This window comes from Melopsittacus undulatus, chromosome 10 (assembly GCF_012275295.1).
Source record: "Melopsittacus undulatus isolate bMelUnd1 chromosome 10, bMelUnd1.mat.Z, whole genome shotgun sequence".
Taxonomy (NCBI): domain Eukaryota; kingdom Metazoa; phylum Chordata; class Aves; order Psittaciformes; family Psittaculidae; genus Melopsittacus; species Melopsittacus undulatus.
In genome coordinates, this window is record NC_047536.1 from 4,937,281 (window position 1) to 4,956,867 (window position 19,587).

The 19,587-nt window shown below is 57.0% G+C and overlaps 1 protein-coding gene across 2 annotated transcripts in view; it reads right to left on the reverse strand.

Moving 5' to 3' along the window:
* Positions 1-2,993, reverse strand: part of PCDH1 (protocadherin 1) — a 53,957-nt gene extending 50,964 nt beyond the window's left edge. Inside the window, exon 1 of one of the 2 annotated variants that reach the window (XM_034066572.1) lies at positions 2,668-2,804. In XM_034066572.1, coding sequence (XP_033922463.1) covers positions 2,668-2,731 — 64 coding nt within the window. In that variant the 5' untranslated portion in view covers positions 2,732-2,804. Of the gene's footprint in view, positions 1-2,667 lie in introns of both variants that reach the window. The other variant, XM_034066571.1, reaches the window with a different exon arrangement.
* Between the last annotated feature and the right edge of the window lie 16,594 nt (positions 2,994-19,587).

Below are 19,587 nucleotides of genomic sequence, written 5' to 3' on the forward strand. Positions count from 1 at the left end.
AGGCAGCCATGGATGCTGGGAAGGAGGTCCCAAAGGACACCCCATCCGGGAGCAGCACCCACACCCACCTCCGGACTGTTTGCACAAGCCTGTTTGCACTAGGCTGGGCCGTGACTGCCGATGACGTTAGCGTTATCCTGACTAAGCCTTGGTGTGAGGTGGAAGATCGCAGGTAAATGCGAAAGTTTCCGACCCAGTGCAATGCCTCACAGAGCCCTGACTGAGAGCCGGGAACTGGAAACGCCTGTGCCGGCCTTGGAGAGGGAAGGGAGTCACCCAGAGGTGCCCAGCACCTATGGTTTCTGCTCCAAAACAGGGGCTGGAGCCTGAACCTAAGCCCCATTCCCACAGGTGATGGAATCCTCCAAGCGAGGAAGAGAGGGGCTGGGGATCAGAGCGGGACCATCACCCCACAAAGGGTGTGAGGGGCTCTGGTTCACTGGGTGAGGAATTCAGCTCAGCGCCTAAGGGTGCGAATGACACAGCGCAGACGTGAGAGCCCAGAGCTGGGCGTGAGGAGGAGGAGGAGGAGGAAGGCTCCACCACCGGGGAAAAGCACGTCTGTGCAGGAGACAGAGGCTTCCCAGGGGCTGGTCCAAGGCATCGGGCTATTTTCCCATGGGATCTAAGGACCATCCCACACTTTCTTCTCTGGTGCCAGGCACCTTTTTTCCGACCTGCTGGCAGAGCACAGAGCACTTAGAACTCAAAACCCCTCCCAAAACAACTATTCCTCCGCACACACAATTCTCCCTACGGGGAGAGTGTGAGAGAGACTGAACCACATGAGAGAGGCGTTAGTCACGCTGCTTAATGCATGACTGGGAAGCTCTCAGAGGACAGTGGCATGCAAAATCCGACAGAATTCAGCCATCCACCCCCCAGAACAACCCAAGTCCTAATGAGAGAGAGGTTATAAAGCGCCGAGAACTGAAGCAACTGCTTGAACAAGCCTGTGCTGCCTGCGATTCCCACAGCCCCTTGGCCCCGTTCCACAGAAGGCAGCACCGCTCCCGGAACGGGCACCAAAGTCCACCCTCTTATTGCTCCCAACGGCTGATTGCGTGGCTCGGAGCCATGCTTACAAGTCCATCCAAACCCTGCACTGAGCACACAAGTCCTAATCCTCCAAACCCCCCCTCAAGCTCTTCTCTGACACTCGGAGCTGGATGTTAGAGCTGGAGCTACATCCAAGCAAGCAGCAAATGCAAATCACGGCTTCAGTCCAAGCACGGGGTTGGGATCAGGTATCATATAGTCCAAAAAACGGCCACCGATGCTCAGTCCTGCTTCGCAGGCACAGATAGGCTGAATCTGGGCATTTCGTGGCACGTCCCACGGTTTCCTTAGGCTCCGGCTGCCACTGCGGCTGCTCGGCATTTACACAGCCTGGGCCCAAGCGCCCCAAGCCGGAGCACCCAGCGATGGGGAGCCCCACTCGCTTGTGGGCAGCTTTACCCCCAAAACCATCACTTAGAAGCCGCACAGTGATGAAAAGCGGGTGAAGCCAGGGGCCCTCCCTCCTCCTGCCTCCTTCTCCACATCCTTTCCAACTCCAGCAGCCAGCGAGGCAGAGACCTGTCAGAGTGTCCCCGGGCCGGCAGCCTCCATCCTCCCACCCCGGGGGGCCCCCATAGCCGCTCCGGGCTCCTGTCCCCTCCTGCCGCCTTCCCAGAATGGACGGGGGTTCTGGGGGAAGGAAAAACTGCCGCGGGCCTAAAACACCCCGGCAGGGCCGCAGGGAGCGGCTGGGGAGGGGGGATAAAGGATGGAGGAAGGGATGCAGCGAGGCCGGGCTCGGCTCCGCGGCCCCCGGCGGAGCGGTCCGGGCTGAGGCTGCCGCGGATGGCAGCGCCCCTCTCCGCCGCTCCCTGGGGATGAAACGGGGATTCTCCGGCCAGTCCCGCACGGACACCACGGGAGAACACCACGGAAGCCGCTCTCCCGGCACCGGCTCCACACCCAGCCCCGCGCACGGCGGCGGAAACCGGGATTTCACTCGCACAGACACCCCGCTCCGGCAGCGCACCCCAACACACAACCGCAGCCTCGACACGCACCTCCCCTCTACCCCATCGCCCCCAGGGCACACGCACACGGGTGTGCACAACAGCCAGACCCCTTCATCCCGCTCCTCCCGCACGGACACACGGAGCCCCGCTCCCAGCTCACCGCAACTTCTCCGGTTCCCACGCACAGCGCGCCCGAGCCGCGCTCACACCGGGGTGGCAGGAAGGGGGGAACACACAGCCGGGGGTGGCAGGAAGGGGGGGACACACAGCCGGGGGTGGCAGGAAGGGGGGGACACATAAACGGGGGTGGCAGGAACGTGGACACCCCCCAGAGCCACCCCCGACGGGCATAAACCCACCCAAACCACGCTCTCGCTCCGACACAACCGCGCACCCACAGCCAGCCCCCTCCGCCCGCCCTGCCCGCGCCGCACAACAAGTGGCAGAGCCGGGCGGGACCGGGCACCGGAGCCGCCGCCCGCGCAGCCCGGTGCAGAGGGACCCGGGATGCTCCTAGCGCCGCTCCCGCGGCCGCCCCGCTCCGCGCTCCCGCACAGCGCCGGGGTCCCGCCCGGGGCATCCCGTACAGCTCCGCAGGGTTCCGCAGCTCTCCGCGGCCGCGGGCGGGAGCTCCCGGCCCTGCCGCAGCTCTTACTTGGATGCGGACGGCGCTGCGCTCCGTGCCGGCCCCTTGCGCGCTGATCCAGCGGCGTCTGCATCGCCTCCTCCCCGCCGGGACCGGGCTCCCCGCACCCCCCCCGGCTCCTCTCGATCGTTATCCACGGATGAAAATCAAATTAAAAAAAAATAATAAAAAAAGGGAAAAAAGGGGGAACACAAAAATATAAATCTTAACGTCCCGTGGGAACCGCCCCCCTTTCCCCGGCCGGGGCTGCGGCTCCTCGGCGGAGCGGCGGCGGCAGGGCTGGAAGCAGCCCCGGTGGGCAGCTCCGTCCGTGCCCGCCTCCGTCCCTCGGTGTGTGTGAGGATGTGCAAGGGAAGCGCAGCGCAGGCACGGCCCCTTCCAGCCCCCCCCCCCCCCCCGCTGCCTCCGCCTCCCGCCGCCACCGCGGGGAGGTGGAGCTCCGGCTCCTTATCAGATCCCGAGCCCAGCCGGGCCGGGGCGAGCGGGCACCGGGGCCGGGTAGAGCCGTTTCAGCGCCGCGGCTCCCGACCCCGTGGTGGTGGAGAACGGGGGGTCCCGCAGCCCCCCGGACCCTTTCACCCCCCCGACCTCTCCATTCCTCATCCACTCTCGTGTGGGACGGGTCTCCCTGATGCTCTTATCTATGTATTCACTCGTTTGTTTTTTCATCCCGCTGCGCTAAGGGGTGGGAGCAAGTCAGTGGGGGGCTGTGCACACCTCTCTGCGCACCCCGTAAACCAAACCGGGCTCCCAACCCGGCAATGGCTCCCGCAGCCCTGCCCATGCCTTTCCAGGCACTGTGGCCTGGAAAAGCCACTGTACCCTCCCGTCACACCTTGGTGAATCACGCTTTTATTGCAGTGTCGGGACTAGGGAGCAGAGAGCATTTGTGAGCTCCCAAAAGCACCTGCGAGCTCTGGCTGCCCTTGCGGTGCCCTCGCAAGCTCTGCTACCTCGGCTGGCCCCATGGGCTCTCCGGAGAGGCCTGGGGACAGCGTCCTCCAGGGATGTCGCTTCCCTCGGTGCCTCTGTGTGTGCGGGGAGACAAAACGCTCCCTGCCAGCGCACTGGCTCTGCAGCACGGCCCTGCCAAAGGCCTCAGCGCTCTCAGATGGAGATGCTGGGGTGGCCCTCGGCACCGTGAGGGCTGCTCCCCACACAGCACCCGCAGCCCCCGGCCCGTTGAGGAGCACTTTTCCGGCCAGGATGCTCGCAAGCCCTTTCAGCTCGGCCGCAGCGTGCGGCCGGGAGCACCGCTTGCCGCCGAGCCACGCCAACCTGTTGCGCAGCGCCCATCGCCGCACACATGCTCAGCTCGGCTGCGATCACTGCACCATCTAGAGGCTGCGCAGCCCCGCTCCGAGCAGCCCTGGCTCCGGCTCAGCCCAAATCACACCGCTTTCCCCCCCCAAGAAGGATGCTCAGCCCCTGGCAAGCCTTCTTGTTCCTGCTGGGCAGGAGGAAGGGGCTGGAAAGGAATTTGTCTGGGTGGGAATCCCTGCTTTCTGCCAAGACTTCCTGCTCCTGCAGAGATGTCGGCTTCTCCACATCCATGGGTTGGTGTTTTCTTCCCTAGTGTCAATTCTCATTAAGCCAAATTAGCAGAAGATGTGGAGTGAGAACCCAGGGAAGGTCAAAGCCCACCATGAAAGGGCAAGGAAAGAAGCTGCAGCGTTTGTCAGGGTTTACCCTGCTGATAAAGCTGGTGACCAGCACAGAGAGGGGGAATAAACTCCTTGGAGACAATGTGAGGTTTAATTTACCAATCAATGACAGCCCTCTTTGGAGGGCCAGAAAGCTGCATCAAAGGGAAGAACGAAAGGAAGTGACCCCATCATCCGAGGCTGGCTCTGGGGCGGTGAAGGCAAACTGAAGAGCTCATTGGTGGCTATAGGTTTCCATTTTGCAAGAGGCACCTGTAGTCATAGTCATGGGTGTCGGGAGCACCCAGGAAACTGTCCATGCACCCAGTTAGCTATTTGGTAGAGAATGGTGTCTGCCATCTATAGCCTCTGCTTGGGCACGTTTTGGAGAGGCAGGTCCAGGCTTTATGGGCACAGGGGGGACACATGTCCCAGCCCCCTGCAGCCCACAGGAGCTGCTTGGCAAAACCCCTGCACTCCCCATAGCACCTAATGGCCAAGGGAGTTAGTGGGACCCCATGTCCAGGCCACTGGAAGCCCGGCATCCCAGGGGTGATTTCTCTGTCCTACCTTCCTCCTCTGCCCGAGGCCTTTGAAAGCAGCCAGGCTCCTCCCAGAGTGCTCCTTGCCCTCTTGCAGCAAGGACAACCTGATGATGGCATTGCCATTCCCTGCCCTCTCTTTGCTTGAGTGTTGTAGTATGAGCCCTTATAACATCTCTTTGCCGTTTCTCAGGAAGCAGAGCCAGTCTAAGCAAAGGGAAACCATCAGACTGCAGCTTTGGCTGCAGAGTTCTTCCATGAGACCCTCCAGATCCTTCCCACTGGCCTGCCCTGGTGGTGGCAGTGCCACCAGGCCTGGGAATGCTGTTGGAGGCGCTGCCTTGCCCCGTGCAGTGGGTACCCCATGCGGGGATGCTCTGGCATCACACAGAGACAGCTGCTTCGTGGTGCCGGTGGGGCCTTGTCTGAAGAACAAAGCCTGAGAGGGAAGAGCATCCAGCTAAATCTCTGGGAAGGTGAGAAGAAAGGGAAACATGGAGAGCAAATGAACCTTACAAGAGAATAAATACCCCCTCCCCAACACACACACGCAGCAACCTGGCTGCCGTCTGCTGCAAGGAGTTCAAAGGCTCTTCTGTTCTCTCTCATCAGCTCTGGGCTCCACAGGAGAAGCAGCAGTGCGGATTTGGGCAGCAAATGCTAATAACACAGATGTTCTGACAATTCGCTTGTTTCTACAATTAAAAACAAAAAGATCCTCAAACCCCAAATGCGAGGAAATGAGCACATTAAAGAACTTCTCCTCTGCATGCCTACCGCGTAATGAAGGGCTGCAGGTTTGCGGGGGAAGGGGATGGGTGGTTTCAGCCTGATCCAGAGCGTAAGCAGGATGCAGCAGCAGAGGCACATCCCTCGGACCACACCAGCTGGACAGCATGGCCAGGAGATGCGCTGGACATGGGATACAAGTGGCCAACCGTACTCCAGGATGGATGGATGGATGGATAGAGGGGCTGAACGGATGGTCGCTGCCTGTCTTGCCTTGGGAGGTGCTTGCTGCCGAGTTCTTGGGAGGTTGTTTTTATTACTGTTTTAACTCTTTTTTTAACCTTGTTTTTCTCTTGGCTGCACTTTCACTCACTCATTAATTTTGGTATTTTTCTCACGGTATATAACCCCTGTCACGGCTGCCATGGCAACAGGAGGGAATGTGCTCAGCGCTAAAATATGCTCTCAAAAATAACAAAAATAAGACAACAGAGGCAGCTTCTGTGGGCTGCTGCAAACGCAGGTCTGGCCCGGCTCGGTGGTGACGGAGGATGAAAGATCCTGCAAGCCGGGGAAGCCCCTGAGCTCTTGGTCCTCCCACAGCGCTCAACCCACCTCGCATCTCAGGGCTGCACCATTGCCATGCTGGAAGCTCCTCCTGGGATGGACCATTGGGGCTGAGCATCACCGACCTCCTCATCCAGCCCTCAAAGCTCATCCCCTTCCTCAGGGATCACTGTCCCCAGAATATCACTGCAAATGAGGGGGAAACATGGGTAAAAAGGCAGGAGAAGGGGGTGAGGGCATTGCTCAGAGAGGGGTTTGCTGGTCTCTGGTGGGTTTTCAATCCACACATGGATCCCTGTGTCAAGGAACAAATGAAGACGTGAGGTGCCCAGAGTCAGGAGCCCCAACCAGCATGGCATGGAGGGTGAGGCTTGTCACACAGATCTATTGTCCTCTTTCTGACAGGATTCCCACTGAGGATGAGAAAGGCAATTGTGTTGATACAGTAGACTCGGATCTCTCCGAGGCATTTGACTTACTTCCACCTGACATTTTGATTAAAACTTGAATTATAAGGAATTAACAGGGCACATATTAGATGGATTAAAACTGCTTCCCTGGCAGATCTCAGAGGTGGTTGCTAATGGGTAGATATCAGTAAGTAGCACTATTTCTACCTACCTCCCCCGGGGACCTGTTCTTCGTCCACTGCTATTAAACATTTTTATCAGTGATGTAGCTGAAGATATGAAATCTTTGCTGGTAAAGCTTGAAAATGACACCGAGAGTGATGAGATAGAAAGGAATGAGGAATGGTTTCGTGCTGAATCACCTGGTTAAATGGTCAGGGTGCATTTGAATACAGATAAACACAGGAATATATCTGGAAGTGAAGCTTGCATGTCAACCCTCCAGGCTAGACCTTGGAAAGCAATGACTCTAGGCATGCTTATACAGGTGGAGATATGAACACTGGCTTCCCACCAGCAACCAAGGGAACTCACTGAAAGCTCTTGCATGAGTATTTGCCTCATCCAATGATGCAGTTTTGTCCAGAAAGGGGAATTAGTGCAATTAGGTCCCCCCAGGTGAACTTGGTGGGCCCAGCTGAGGGTGTCTCAAAGGGAAGTTCACTATCAGAGCACTGCATCTGTCACCCACACTCAGACAAATGCAGGGACATACCCAGAGACCTGACCACAGACCTGACCACAGGCTGGAAAGCCAGACCTAATGATGTTGTTAGGTGCTCTAGGACCTGGCCTATGTCCTCCTGTGTGAGGAACCATTAAATCCCACAGAAAGGTGTAACAAGTGCACGTCTGGAGCTGAAGAGGGTCAGATTGAGCCTTGAGTTGAAAGCCAAGTGTCCTAGAGGTGAAACCATGTGAAGGTTGGAAGAACTTTTCCCAGGGAGATGATGGGCTCAGCCTTAGTAAAGAGATTACATCACTCTGTAAGAAAGAAACCATTTAATCCAGCTCCTGGAGCAGCTCTGAGGGTGATGTGCAAACAGGCCAGGGTGAGTGACTTCCCCTGGCCTGCAGGGACCCTTGTCCACCTTCTCCCTTCCCTTCATAGGCCGTTGGGAACAGACTGTCTGCAGTGCCCTGCAATTATTCACACAATGATTAATCAGTCTCTTGCTCCAGGGGCCAGACGGACTCCTGCAGGGATCAGGAAGGTTCCTCCAATCTCCAGCCATCCTCTGCGGCACCAGAGCTTCCTTCAAACAGAAACAGCAAGAGCACCCAATGTGAAACCCTGCTGCCAAGTGGAGCTTTGGTGCTTAATGCCCACACTGACTGTGGGATTCAACTTGAGAAGAGCTTCTCAAAGACTATCATAAGCCTGTGGGGATGCTCAGCTTCCCCAGGCAGTGAGCCAGCCCCAGGGGTAGCACCATATGCCCATGCCAGGGACTTGGTGGCCTCCCTCCCATCCCTGCCTCTGGCACTCGGTTTGTTCCCCTACAGCCTCAAACTCTTGCTCATGGGGCTTAGCACGGGGGCTCCTGGGAAGGAAGCAGCCAGCTGCACTATGCATGAGGTATGGGGGTCCTTTGGCACCCTTTGCTGCCTTCCCCCCCCCCCTGCACCCTTGAACTGGCATGGTGCAGGTCCAGGAGCAGGCAGCCTTAGCCATGCCCTGGCCAGAACACTGTTGGGTTTGTGTCCTGCTTGTGCTGGAGCTGCTGAGGGTCTGGCAGAGCTGGCATAAAGGGACGAGAAGCTGGAGAGGAGCAGGAAGAGAGAAGCACTCTGGAAGCACAGGAGCCAGCTGCATCTACCCCATCCCTGCTGCTTTCTAAGCTGGCCTCACCTCCTTTGGGTGACCTCCTATTCGTATCTCCTCCAAGAAGAGAATTATCCCCATTTCCTGCTTTTGTTAGGGCCCAATGGTCTCCTGCCTGTCATCTTACCTCCATCCAGCCCCCTGCTGCTGCTGGGAGATGTCCAGCCCTGGAGACAGTCTCTGTGAGCAGTTGAAAGGAGGTTTCCACATCCTCAGAGCAGGAGCTGTTGGCTGTCGGGGCAACCGTGACCTGCCCTCCACAGCATCCTCCCTTTGAGCTGCAGTCTAAGGGAAGCAGGAGGAAACCTGGGGAGAGGAGACCAGCTCAGACCTGCCCTGCCCAGCGTGACTGACACAGGGACAGGACACACAGCAGCAGAACTCGGCTCATGCTCTGACTTGCCCACAGAGACTGGGCTGGGCAGGAGAGGAGCTGCTCTGTGCAGGGAGGAAGGGAGAGGCTGAGCTCCCCTCCTGCTGCTCCTGACAGGGCACAGACCCAAGGAGCCCTGGCCACCCATGCTCCTGTAGGGCTTGGGGGTGCATCACGGATGGGCATCACGGCAGGGAGGGTGCTGGGTACCCACCATGGGCCATGTGCCATGGTGGGGTCAGAGATACCATGAGCATGGACAGCAGGAGATGGAGAGCTCAGGGTCAGCATGGACGTGGCAGGAGATGGCAGGGACAGACGGAGGGGTGAGGACCTAGGGAAGGTTGGTGGATAGAGACAGCAAAGGAGGAGGGAGGTAGAGAACAGGGATCCCATAAGCATCAGGAGGGTAGAAACAAGATCACTGTGGACAAGGAGGGCAGGAACAGTCAGCCCTGACCCTGGGAGCTCATGGATGGGAAAGACCAGGGCAGGATGGGCTGGGAATGGAGGAGCGCTGAGGCCATATGGGCAGTATCTGGTGGGAGCTCAGGCAGCAGCACAGGCAGAGGCCTGGGGCCAGCAAGGGGCTGGGATGGGAGGTGATGGCAGTGGTGGACCTGCATAGCCTTTGCAGTCATTTGGATGCGGTTGGAGAGTTGTGTTTGCCCTGAGGGCATGGCACTGTCTGTCCCTTTATGTCTGCTCTTTGTTTGCTTTGCAATATCCTAAAGCCAACAGTGTTCCAGGGCAAAATCCAGAGGAGTGGATTGCAGTGCTGAGCAAGTGACAAACAAACTGGGCTCTGCTGAAAAGTCCAACTGAGACCCTCTCACCAGGGGCACAGGTCCCAGCAGTGGGAGCCCTGAGCAGCAGGGTTGGCCACAATGGTCCTGATCCAGCACCATGCAGAAATGGGGTATCCCTAGAGAGAGAATGAGCCTGATCTAAGAGGGCTGGAGGGCTGGAATGTGAGATCCTTGTAAAGGGACCTTCATGTGGAGCTGGGGAATGTGCCAGGGTGCCTGTGCTGGTGTAGGGATCAGCTGGACCTGGGATGCAGTGGGTGCCATACTGGGGGTGGGATGCATGTGGTGAGCATCGCTGTGCTCTGTACACTCCCTGTTTGTGCCCAGGAGCCAGGATGATGGGCACATCGGTGACACAGAGCACAGAGCAGCTCGTTTGCCTGAGCATCATTGCCCCAGGCTGGGATCCAGCACCCTGGGATCCTTCAGCCCTCCTGCCCCTTGACAAAGTCCTTCTGTCCACAAAGGCCAGGAGGTCCCCTGGTCCATGCAGTAGTGTGTCAGCTTGGTACCACATTGTGCTCTCCCCACAAGCAGCAAGGCCAGGGAGGCAGAGGGAAGGTGGCAGGACTGTGGTGAGGCAGCTTCAGAGCAGGTTCATGAGGAGCAAGATGTGTCCAGGGAGACCAAACTTTGCCCATCCTGGTAAACAGAGAGCATTGATTGCTCCAAAGCAACAACTGACTCAGTCTTCCATTCCTCTTGCTCACAGACACAACTTGCAGGGCTCTGAACTTCTGTGTGTTTATTTTAGGACAAAGGCATTAAAGGGAAAACATCAAACAACAAATAATCTACATGTGTCCTGGCTTCCCAGGCATTCTCTGCTCCCCAGGGCATGCTGGCAGGTACAGCCTGTGCTGGTGAGTCCCACATTGCACAAGCATGTCTGCCTGTCCCCAAGCCCACAGCAAGTCCAGTCCCTCCACATCTCCATTCATCCAGCCTCTCAGAGCATAGGAACTCATTCTGGGGGGGGGGGGGGGGGGGGGGGGGTCCTCCAGCTTTCTTCAGGCTTATTTGCTGCATTGGTCCTTGCATTTGTATTCCCCTTCCAGATGGGGCCTGGGGACTCAAGGGTTTGCTCAGCACCTAATGGAGCAGGGTGCCCTTTGAACATCTATAGCATCTCCACATAATCCTCTAACACCTTCCTCTGTTGGCTGCCTTTCCTGTCACACAATTGCCAATGCACAGCCAGTGGGAAGTGAATGAGAAAAGCCTTGTGTTGGTGGGCTTTGTCTGAAGTGTCATCCTGGAGGATGGCTCCTTTGGCCTCAAGCCTTCTGCGGTCACCAAAGTGCCCAGCTTGAGGTAGCCCCAGGACCAGGTCCAGCGCTCACCAGTCACTGTCCCACCAGGAGCTGCAGCTTCAGCCGCGATGGCTCACGCCTGTGAACAGCCTCATTTCATCTCCAGAGGAAACTCTTCAAAGCCACCAGGCACTTTGATTTCGGGAAGGTTTTCATCCCTGTGAAGATAAGAAAAGCTCCCTTGGCACAGTGCAAGGGCCCCGAGAGGCACCGCAGCCCACATGCCTGTGAGCCTGGCAAGAGAGGGGCTGAGCAGAGGCAGGCAAACAAGTCCATGGCCACTTGCGTCACTGCTGGCCTGGCACAGGACAGGAGCTGGAGCTGCACTGCTGGAGCCGGAGCCCTGCCAGGGCCAGTGGTGGTGTGGGGTGACCCTGGATAGGCTCAGCCCCTGGGGTGGCCACCTCCAGGCACTCAGGATAGGGCTTGCAATAGGGTCAGGAGGTTGGTGAGCATTGTGCCTGGTGGGGCCTCTTGCAGGGATGAATGTGGTACCCAGGGTCTGTGCTCAGCTCTGGACCCTGCTGCCCAGAGGCTTGTTTTGGAAATGAGTGGAGTGTGTCCGAATTTGAGAGCTGTGAGATAGGAAAGCACAAGAGGGACCAATGATGGGTGGCACAGGAGATGAGGTGGGGACAGGGCAGTTATAACAGCACTGCTCCACCACATCAGTCCTGCAGGGACACCAGGTCCACCAGTGATGTGCATGGTGCTCAGCACCTCCTTGTCCATCTTGGGGATGCCAGAGTGCCTTATAGAGCTGCCTGCAGTGTCAGTTTTATCTAGGGCAAAGGGGCAGCTTCCAGGCAGGATAATGTGTTCTTCTTCCTTGCCCTTCTGTTTCTCTCTGTGACTCCATGCCTGCAGTTTTAGTGTCCTGTGAGACACCAGAGAGGCCCAGCACAAAGGGGATCATTACTGTGCTGGAGCATTACATAGGTGGAGCAAGAGTGGGCAGGGTTAGGCAGGAGTGAACTGGAGAGCTGCTGGGAGCGATGGAAGGAGCACAGGAGCGCCTGGGAGACCTGTCCTACTTTCTCAACAGTTAAGAGCCAGGGCGGGGGTCCCTCCTGATTTCATGTCCTCAGGCCCCTGGCATATGCTATGGGAAGCTGCAGTGGGGAATTCCAGGCCAGCATCCCCCCGGAGCATCCTGCAGTCTCTGCGGTGCCCTGTGCTAATGCTCTAGAGGAAGGTGCACGACCGCCCGGGGCACAAGGCAGCAGGGGAGGCCCTTGAGGGAGGTGTTTGCTCTTCTCTTTGCCAAGGAAAGCCTGGGGCAGAAACATTCATCTGTGCCAGCTGCTGCCTGTACCCCCATCCTATGACAATGGGGGCTCAGAGGGGCTGGTTTGAGGGCACAGTGAGCTCCAAAGGACTGGAGCAGGCAAAGAGGTACCCGCTGAGCATCAGGCCCTCTGCTGATGGGGCTGAGCTTCCTTGCAGGGGTCTTGTCACAAAAGGTGTTATAGAAACGTCTTTCTCAGATGGTTTTGGGTGTGTTTTTTATTCAGAGTCAGGTATTTAAAACCCTGTGAGCCTTTCCGTGCCCCTCCACCTATTTAGGAAAGTGGGAGGGGAGGAAGTGATACAACAGATGCCATCATACATTCTTGTTTTGCAATCCTATTGTTAGCATTGAAAACACAACCCAGACCAGCATCAGTGCAAGGCAGCACGCCCAGTCCCTGCTGGGACAGCAGCCCATGGGGACACCCTGCCTGGCTGCAGGAGACTGATGGCTCTTTGGTTATTGTGGTGTTCACTTTATGGTCCTTGTATTTCAGCTGGGTTTTCTAAGGAAATGAGGTGATTTTAGCTCTTGGCTGATTTCAGCAATGGGAGTGAGCTCTGCAGGATTTACCTCCCTTGAGGTGTCCCCACAATCAGTGGCTGGATATGGGGAGGTGCAAAAGGTACCCTGAATGAGGAAAATACACAATGTGAGTACATGACAACCTCTTGCATGGCTGCTTCCCTCCCTACAGTAACCCTGAGCCGTGATGCTGGTGCCAGAAGCCAATTCTCAGCCAGGGGATGGATCCTGATGTGCAGAAACACCAGGGATGGAGCTGCTCCAGTGGTCCCACAGCATCCTCCTTGTCTGTACATGAGCAGCAGGTTCCCTTCTGTGCCTGAATGTGCTCCTTCCTCCTTGTTTGTTCAGGGCATCCATGCTGGGCACAGCATCTTGGGGGAATAAAGATGGAAGTGAAGGGCAAAGCCTCATGCTCTGGGCTGGTCTAGGTCTGCCCTGCTGCTGTTGGCATGGATGGCATAGTCTAAACCCTCTGATAGGGCTCCTGCTGGCCCTGAGCCCCTGCAGTCTGCTCACAGCTCCGGAGGCAGCTCTGCTCCATCCTGGCTCTGAGCTGTGCCTCTTGTTGCACGGACACAACTTGTGTGTCCATGGGGTACCAGACCTACGAATAACGTGTCCTAGAAAGGAGGAGGTGCTCGGGGGACGTGCACTTGCCTGGAGTGGCTGCATACGGCAGCTCAGGAACCCCAGCTCAATGAGATTTCTAATTACGTTCCTGCATAATTGTTTCCAGCCTTTCCTTGTGCTGAAGCAAAGCTTATTGGTTTGTAATCCCTAGCACACCCCGGGGCCTTCTTTAAAATGTAGGCCCCGCATTTACTGCCCCCGGTCCAACAGTTGGAGGATGTGAATTGGTGTGTTATTGCTGGGAGCTTAGGCACTTCGTTTCCAGCTCTTTGAGGACTCCAGATGTGTCATCCGGGCTTGGGGATTTGCTACCTTTTGTGTGTTGCAGACTCGAATCCTCCATCTCTGCCTTTTGCTTCCGTGCCTGAGGAGGATGAGTTTGGGAACAGGGCTCCTGAATGAGGATTTCCCTTCAGGATGCCTCCCTGTTTGGCCATGTGTTCCCCCAGCTCCATCACATCTCTCCATGCCCCCATCCCCAGCAGGCTCCCCCACGCATGCCCTGTGTTGTTGTGTGTGCTCTCAGCCATCCCTGCCTCCCCATTTCCATCCCACGTTTTACCCGCTGCTTTCTCTCTTTCTGTTAGCTCTCTGGAGGTTAATATCTATTTTCTCAACAGCATTTGGCTCAAACAATCTCATGCATCTGCCATAAGAGCAATATGAACCTTCCCTGTTTCTCTTCCCAGTTGTTCCCAAAGCACTGCTAAGCAGGCTCGAGCCTGAGTCCCATCACATTGCATGCTACCACATTTGGGTCTCTGCCTTCCCTGCAGCTCTGCAGGGCCAGGCTTGATCTTCCTCCATCTCCATCCACCACTCCTACACAGGTGTCACAGTGAGAACCACCCTTCTTTCGATCCCATCCATGGCACCTTCAATCACCCTGTCCCTGGGATTGCTTTGTGGGACTCACATCACCAAGGGGCAGGATCAGAGGCAAAGTCATGAGCAGGGACTGAGATTAAACCCAGCTCTGGCTGGTACCAGACTTACAGCCTGAATGGGAACCTCCATGGGAAGAGAAAGGGCTTTCCACCCTGCTGAGGGAGGGGGCTTGGGCTTGTGCATGAGCTTTGAGGATGCATAAATGATGTGCCTTCACATGAGGAGGCAAAGTGAGGCTGGGCAGCAGGTGCACAGGGATGCACAGGAGGGGAAGAAGGTGTCACGCATCCTCAGCCAGAGAGGCACACTGAGGACCATCAGGGCCTTGCCATGGTGTCTGCTGATGAGGACCTCACCCCATCAGCACAGTCCAGGTCAGCGATGAGTTGGGAGACGTCTGCCATCAGCAACAGCTTCCTACTGCCCCAGCGCTGCCTCATCCACTTGGTCTGGGGGTACAGGTACCAGGGATGGATGCTCCCAGTGCTCCTCTCCATGGACAAAGCCTCTTGAGTGGCTGCAGAGCTGCTTCCAGAGGAGCCTTCAGCACCTTGTCCAGGACACAGCCTTCCTTTCACTGTGCAGGTAGCATCTCCAGACAGGGATCTCTTCTACAACACAGGATGTCTGCAGAGCTCCCAGGGCAGAATGCACACATGGTTATGCCATGATGCTGCCCAGGCAGAGACGAACAGCAGCATCAGGCCTGCGCAGTTCTGCAGTAATATCCAAATCTGCTTACTGTCTGCCGCTGTGATTGAAGGAGTTTCTGTAATAATGTATTAGCTAAAGCTTCCAGATTATCCCAAAAACATCAGCTTTAACAAAGGGGTAATGCCTCTTTAATCTCCCCATGATCCCGGTTCCCAGTCTCTGCAGGACATTAATTCACGGCTAATACACAGACTCCAGGCAGGCTGCTGATGTGGGCTGCATCCGAGGCCAAGCTTTGCCAGGCCACAGCTTTGTCCCCCTGCTCCCTGGAAGCAGCCCAGATCTCCAGCCTGGCCCTGGTTCCTAAGCAGGCTCCTCGCTTTGCATTGGGTCTCAGGGTGATGCAGGATGCTCCTCTCTTCTCTGCTGCATGACATGGCTGAGCATTGGGCCTTTGTTCCTCATCCCATATCCCTGCAGGAGAACAAGGCAGTGGTTTTGTGGCAAACAGCTTCCATGGGGACTGGAAAATGCTGTGGCCTGGGGCTGCTGGGCAAGCTTGGAAAAGAGCATCCCTTGTGAGCACTATTGACTTCGCCCTGGCCCCATCCAGTGTGACAGAGAAGCCATCCTGGGAGCTGGTATTTGGAATAGGATGGTGCTGGCTGTCAGCAGCCTCCTGAGAGCACAGCCAAGACAGGTCCAAAACTGAGCATGTGTGGAGCCCAGCCTGGAAACCAGGGAGGACAGCAGCTGAAGGGACAATGTTTTAGCAGATGGGGACCACACGGTGCTTGTCCCCTTCAGCAGGACCCCAGGAGCAAGCCTGCCCCACTGACAGGCTGGAAAACACCATGGAAATAGTTGTTGTCACCCTGAAGTGCTGCAGCCAGAGCCACTAAGCCTGCAGCTGAGCCTCTGCTCTCACCAAGCACCAGCTCAGCCATGGACAGGATGAAGATGGTCCAAGGATCCTTTGTGAAACAGCTTCTGAGCCTTTTCCTTCTGCGCCCTATTCCTGTTCTCCTTCAGGCCCAGCTCCATGAGCAGAAGGAGCTGTAACTGAAATGGATGATAGCAATATTTTGGCCTGAAAACCTGGTGGCAAATTCTGGGTGGTTCCAGCCAACCCTTCAGAAGGCTTCTCTTCATGGCTCTGAAACCAACTCCATCCATCCTGATCTGCTCGGGGTGTGCACATGGAGCCAGCTCTGTTGAAATCGTTGGATGGTGGGAGGGCAAGAGAGGAACCAGGAGTCTTATAACTATGATCCCTGCATGGGGATGCCCATTGCACTGACCATTCTTCCAAGAAGCCTGGGACAGCCTGCACAGCACTAGACAAAAGGCTCAGGAAAACAACCCTTACTGCAGCAGCAAAGGCATCAGACACAGTGGCTGTCCAGCCCCACTCATGGGATCCCTGCCCATGGAAACTCTGCAGTGGTGCCTCCCATCCCACTGGTCATTCCCTCTCATAGCCAAGGCCCAGGATCTGGGTCCATGGCTGCTCCAGAAGCATCCAGAGCCCTGTTCTGGAGATACCTGAGAATGTCACACCTTGTCTTCCAGTGTCTCCATCACTGCCTATAAAGGGACAACAACAGGGAGGCTGTTTAAGCGGGGAGGAGCACGTCCTACCCCATCTGCAGAGGCCAGTACCCATCTGGGCAAGGACCTGAGCACAGTTCAGCTGCAACCTTTGAGCTGGCTTTTCTCAGCTCCCTCTTTTGATGTGTAAATCAGCCGCTACCTCAAAGAGCTTCAGGATGGCTGAATTCAGCAGCAGGTGCCTTTTGCAGGTTTCTTTCTTTCTCACCAATTACCTTGCTGGTATCCACGGTTACTGCAGCATCCTGCATCCAGAAGGTTTCTCTGCCTGCTGGTCCAGCACCCATGGGGTATTGCTGCAGACCCAATTCTGCAACAAGGGCAGGAGGCTTAAGGGTCCCTCAGAATGATGATTGCCCCTGGTTGCTGAGGCTGCTACCCTGAGATGCAGCCTGGCTTGCTGGGGACATGCAGGCCCCCACCATGCCTGTGTGCATACACACACTGGTGGTGTTGAGGCACCAGCGTTGGCTGAGCCGCTGAGGAAGAACACACATGGATCCATATGAAGGTGTGAGCTCCTACCCATAGGAGGATATCATTTGGACATGCAGAGGCCAAATGTGTTACTGTTTGGCTGGAATTCTGCCCTCAGTTCTTCCTAGGCTCTCAGGTGGAGCCACACAAGTGATGCTGCTATGAGACACCACCTTTGAACCTGGATTCCTGCCTTTGCTGGTGGTATAGGCACAACTTGGGGCCTGTCACTGGTCAAACTGGAGCCTGGACCTGAAACCAGTCCTCCCACAGTGTCTGGACCTGCAGTGAGTCAGCCAGCTCCTGTCTGCTCTCTGCCATGCAGGCTCTGGAGAGGCTGCAGCAACAGGTCCTGGGCACTCCCTAGAGCTGTGTCACTGCAGAGGAGCCAGCTGTGAGCTTGCACACATGTGTGTTCATGCACACAGAGTATGTGCAAGCACACATGTTACCATGATGGGGGTGACAGAGGGTCCAGGGCAGAGCATCCATCACTGGGGGATGTCTCCAAGGTTTATTTTGGCACCTGCTTCCCCAGCCTCCGTATTCCCCCCTGCGCTCCATTCCCATGCAGTTCAGGCAGCCAGGAACGCCGGTGAATGCTCCCCCTGCCTCTGATCTGGGTTTCTAATGCCAGCGCAAGGAGCTGCAGCAGCAAACCTGGGCTGGTGCCAGGCTCTGAAAGTCTGGCCCTGACACAAACACACCTCAGCACACTCCCAGTATCAGCCCCTGCAGTCTGGTGTGGGGAGAGGGCTGGAGGAGGAGCAGCACGGTCCATGGAGCCCGGGTTGTGTGTGCCACCCCTGCATGGAGGAGCCGAGGCTGAACTCACCCTCCCTGCTGTCTGCAGCCCCGCAGCCTGGCCATGCAGCAGCCGCATGCACTGAACCCTGCTTGAGCGTGATGCTGCTGCTGGCCCCGTGCCCCGGAGCTGCCTCCAGCAGGGATCTGCCCCATGCCAGGGAATGCAGCGAGTGCCAGGGAGGCTCCAGCAGCCTACAGAGGGTTAGGAGAGGCACAGGGCTCCCTTGCCGAGCTACCCCAACAGGCTGGGTGGTGTTCTCCTGCAGGGCACTATTTCACAGGCACAAGGTGTTTCCTCCCCAGACACGTGTGCAGGAGGTGCACGGGCAGGCAGGGAGCTTGGATGCAGTCATGGGAATACCAGGAGCTGAGCCAAGGGGCTGGCATGAGGAGCAGTGGGTCCAGTCTGGGCACGGAGGCTGGAAAGAGGAGGCAGCGCTTGCCTGATTATAAACAGCATCTCCCAGGGATGCCGGGAGGCAGGACACCCAAATGCTTTCACACAGAGCCTGAGCCGGTGATGCCTGTGTAAACACAGATGGATTGGTGACCTGGGAAGTTCAGCTGTGCTTATACCTACAGCGCAGGACCTGCGTCTCTGGCATCTCTAATCCAGCTTCCCTCTGACATGGGGAGGGTCAGCCGGACCTTTGGGCAATGGAAGCAGGAGGAGCCTGCGGGACCACTGCCCCAGTGCCTTGAGGGGTTAGCGCTGGTACCTTCATCACGTTTCAGCTCGGTGCCACGGCTCCTGCTGTGCAAGCAGCCTGCCACCCTAATTACAGCTACTTTAACAACAAATAAAATGCCACATACCGCCCACAGCAAGAGGGAGGGGGGGAGCTAAAAATACCCTCCCCTGCCTGCTGCCAGCAAACCCCAGTGGGCCACCTGCTCGTGGAGAGCCAGAACCACCCGGAGCACAGACAAGCACCCACCGCACGCTGTGATGAGGGATATAAATGATTCCCGCAGCGGGACCCGGTGCTGCCGGCGTGGGCTCTGTGGCACAGCCCTCGCAGCGGAGATGGGTGCCCAGGCAGCTCAGGCACGCTGGCAGCTCCCCACTGCCTGCAGACACGGTGGGAGGTGCAGCTCCTGGGGAGACAGGATGGGAAAATACCCGGGGGGGCTGGATCCATCCCTGCCTCCTCCCCAGGGTGGCTGCGGAACCACAGGGACAGCGGGGAATGCATCAGCAGGGACAAGGGGGTGATGGCAGAGGGGATGGGGGGATACTGGTATGTGGGGGGGGGCATCTCTAGCAGGTTGTATGGGGCTTGGAGCAAGCTGCTTTAGTGGAAGGGGTGGAAGCTGCTTTAGTGGAAGGCAGGGGGTTGGAAATGGATGAGCTTTAAGGTCCTTCCCAACCCAAACCAGTTTAGGATTCTATGCTGGTGGGACCAGGGTGTTGCAGTGTGGACTGCAGCAGAGGCATTGTCATGGTGCTGGGGTAGGGATGTTTGCTCTGTGAGTGCAGCCTGTTCTGCACTGGAGGCAGATGATACAACACCAGCAGTGATGGAGGTGTAGGGATAACAGGATAAGGATGGTGGGGAGATACCTCTGAGCCTGCAACATCCTGGACACTGTAACCCTGGTTCTAGATGGTGGAGGTGGCACCTTCCCACCAGCAGCTGTAGGAAGGGCATCAGTGGCCTGCAGAGACCCCTGAAGCAAGGAGGCATGAGCAGCGCTACAGAAAGACCCTTCAAACACAATCCCTCCTTGACCAGCACTCATCAAAGTGCCCATAAAGAGCAGGGATGGCTGTCACAGGCTGAGTCCTCTGATCTCTGGATAGGCAGCACCTCAAGAGCTGGGCGTGCTGG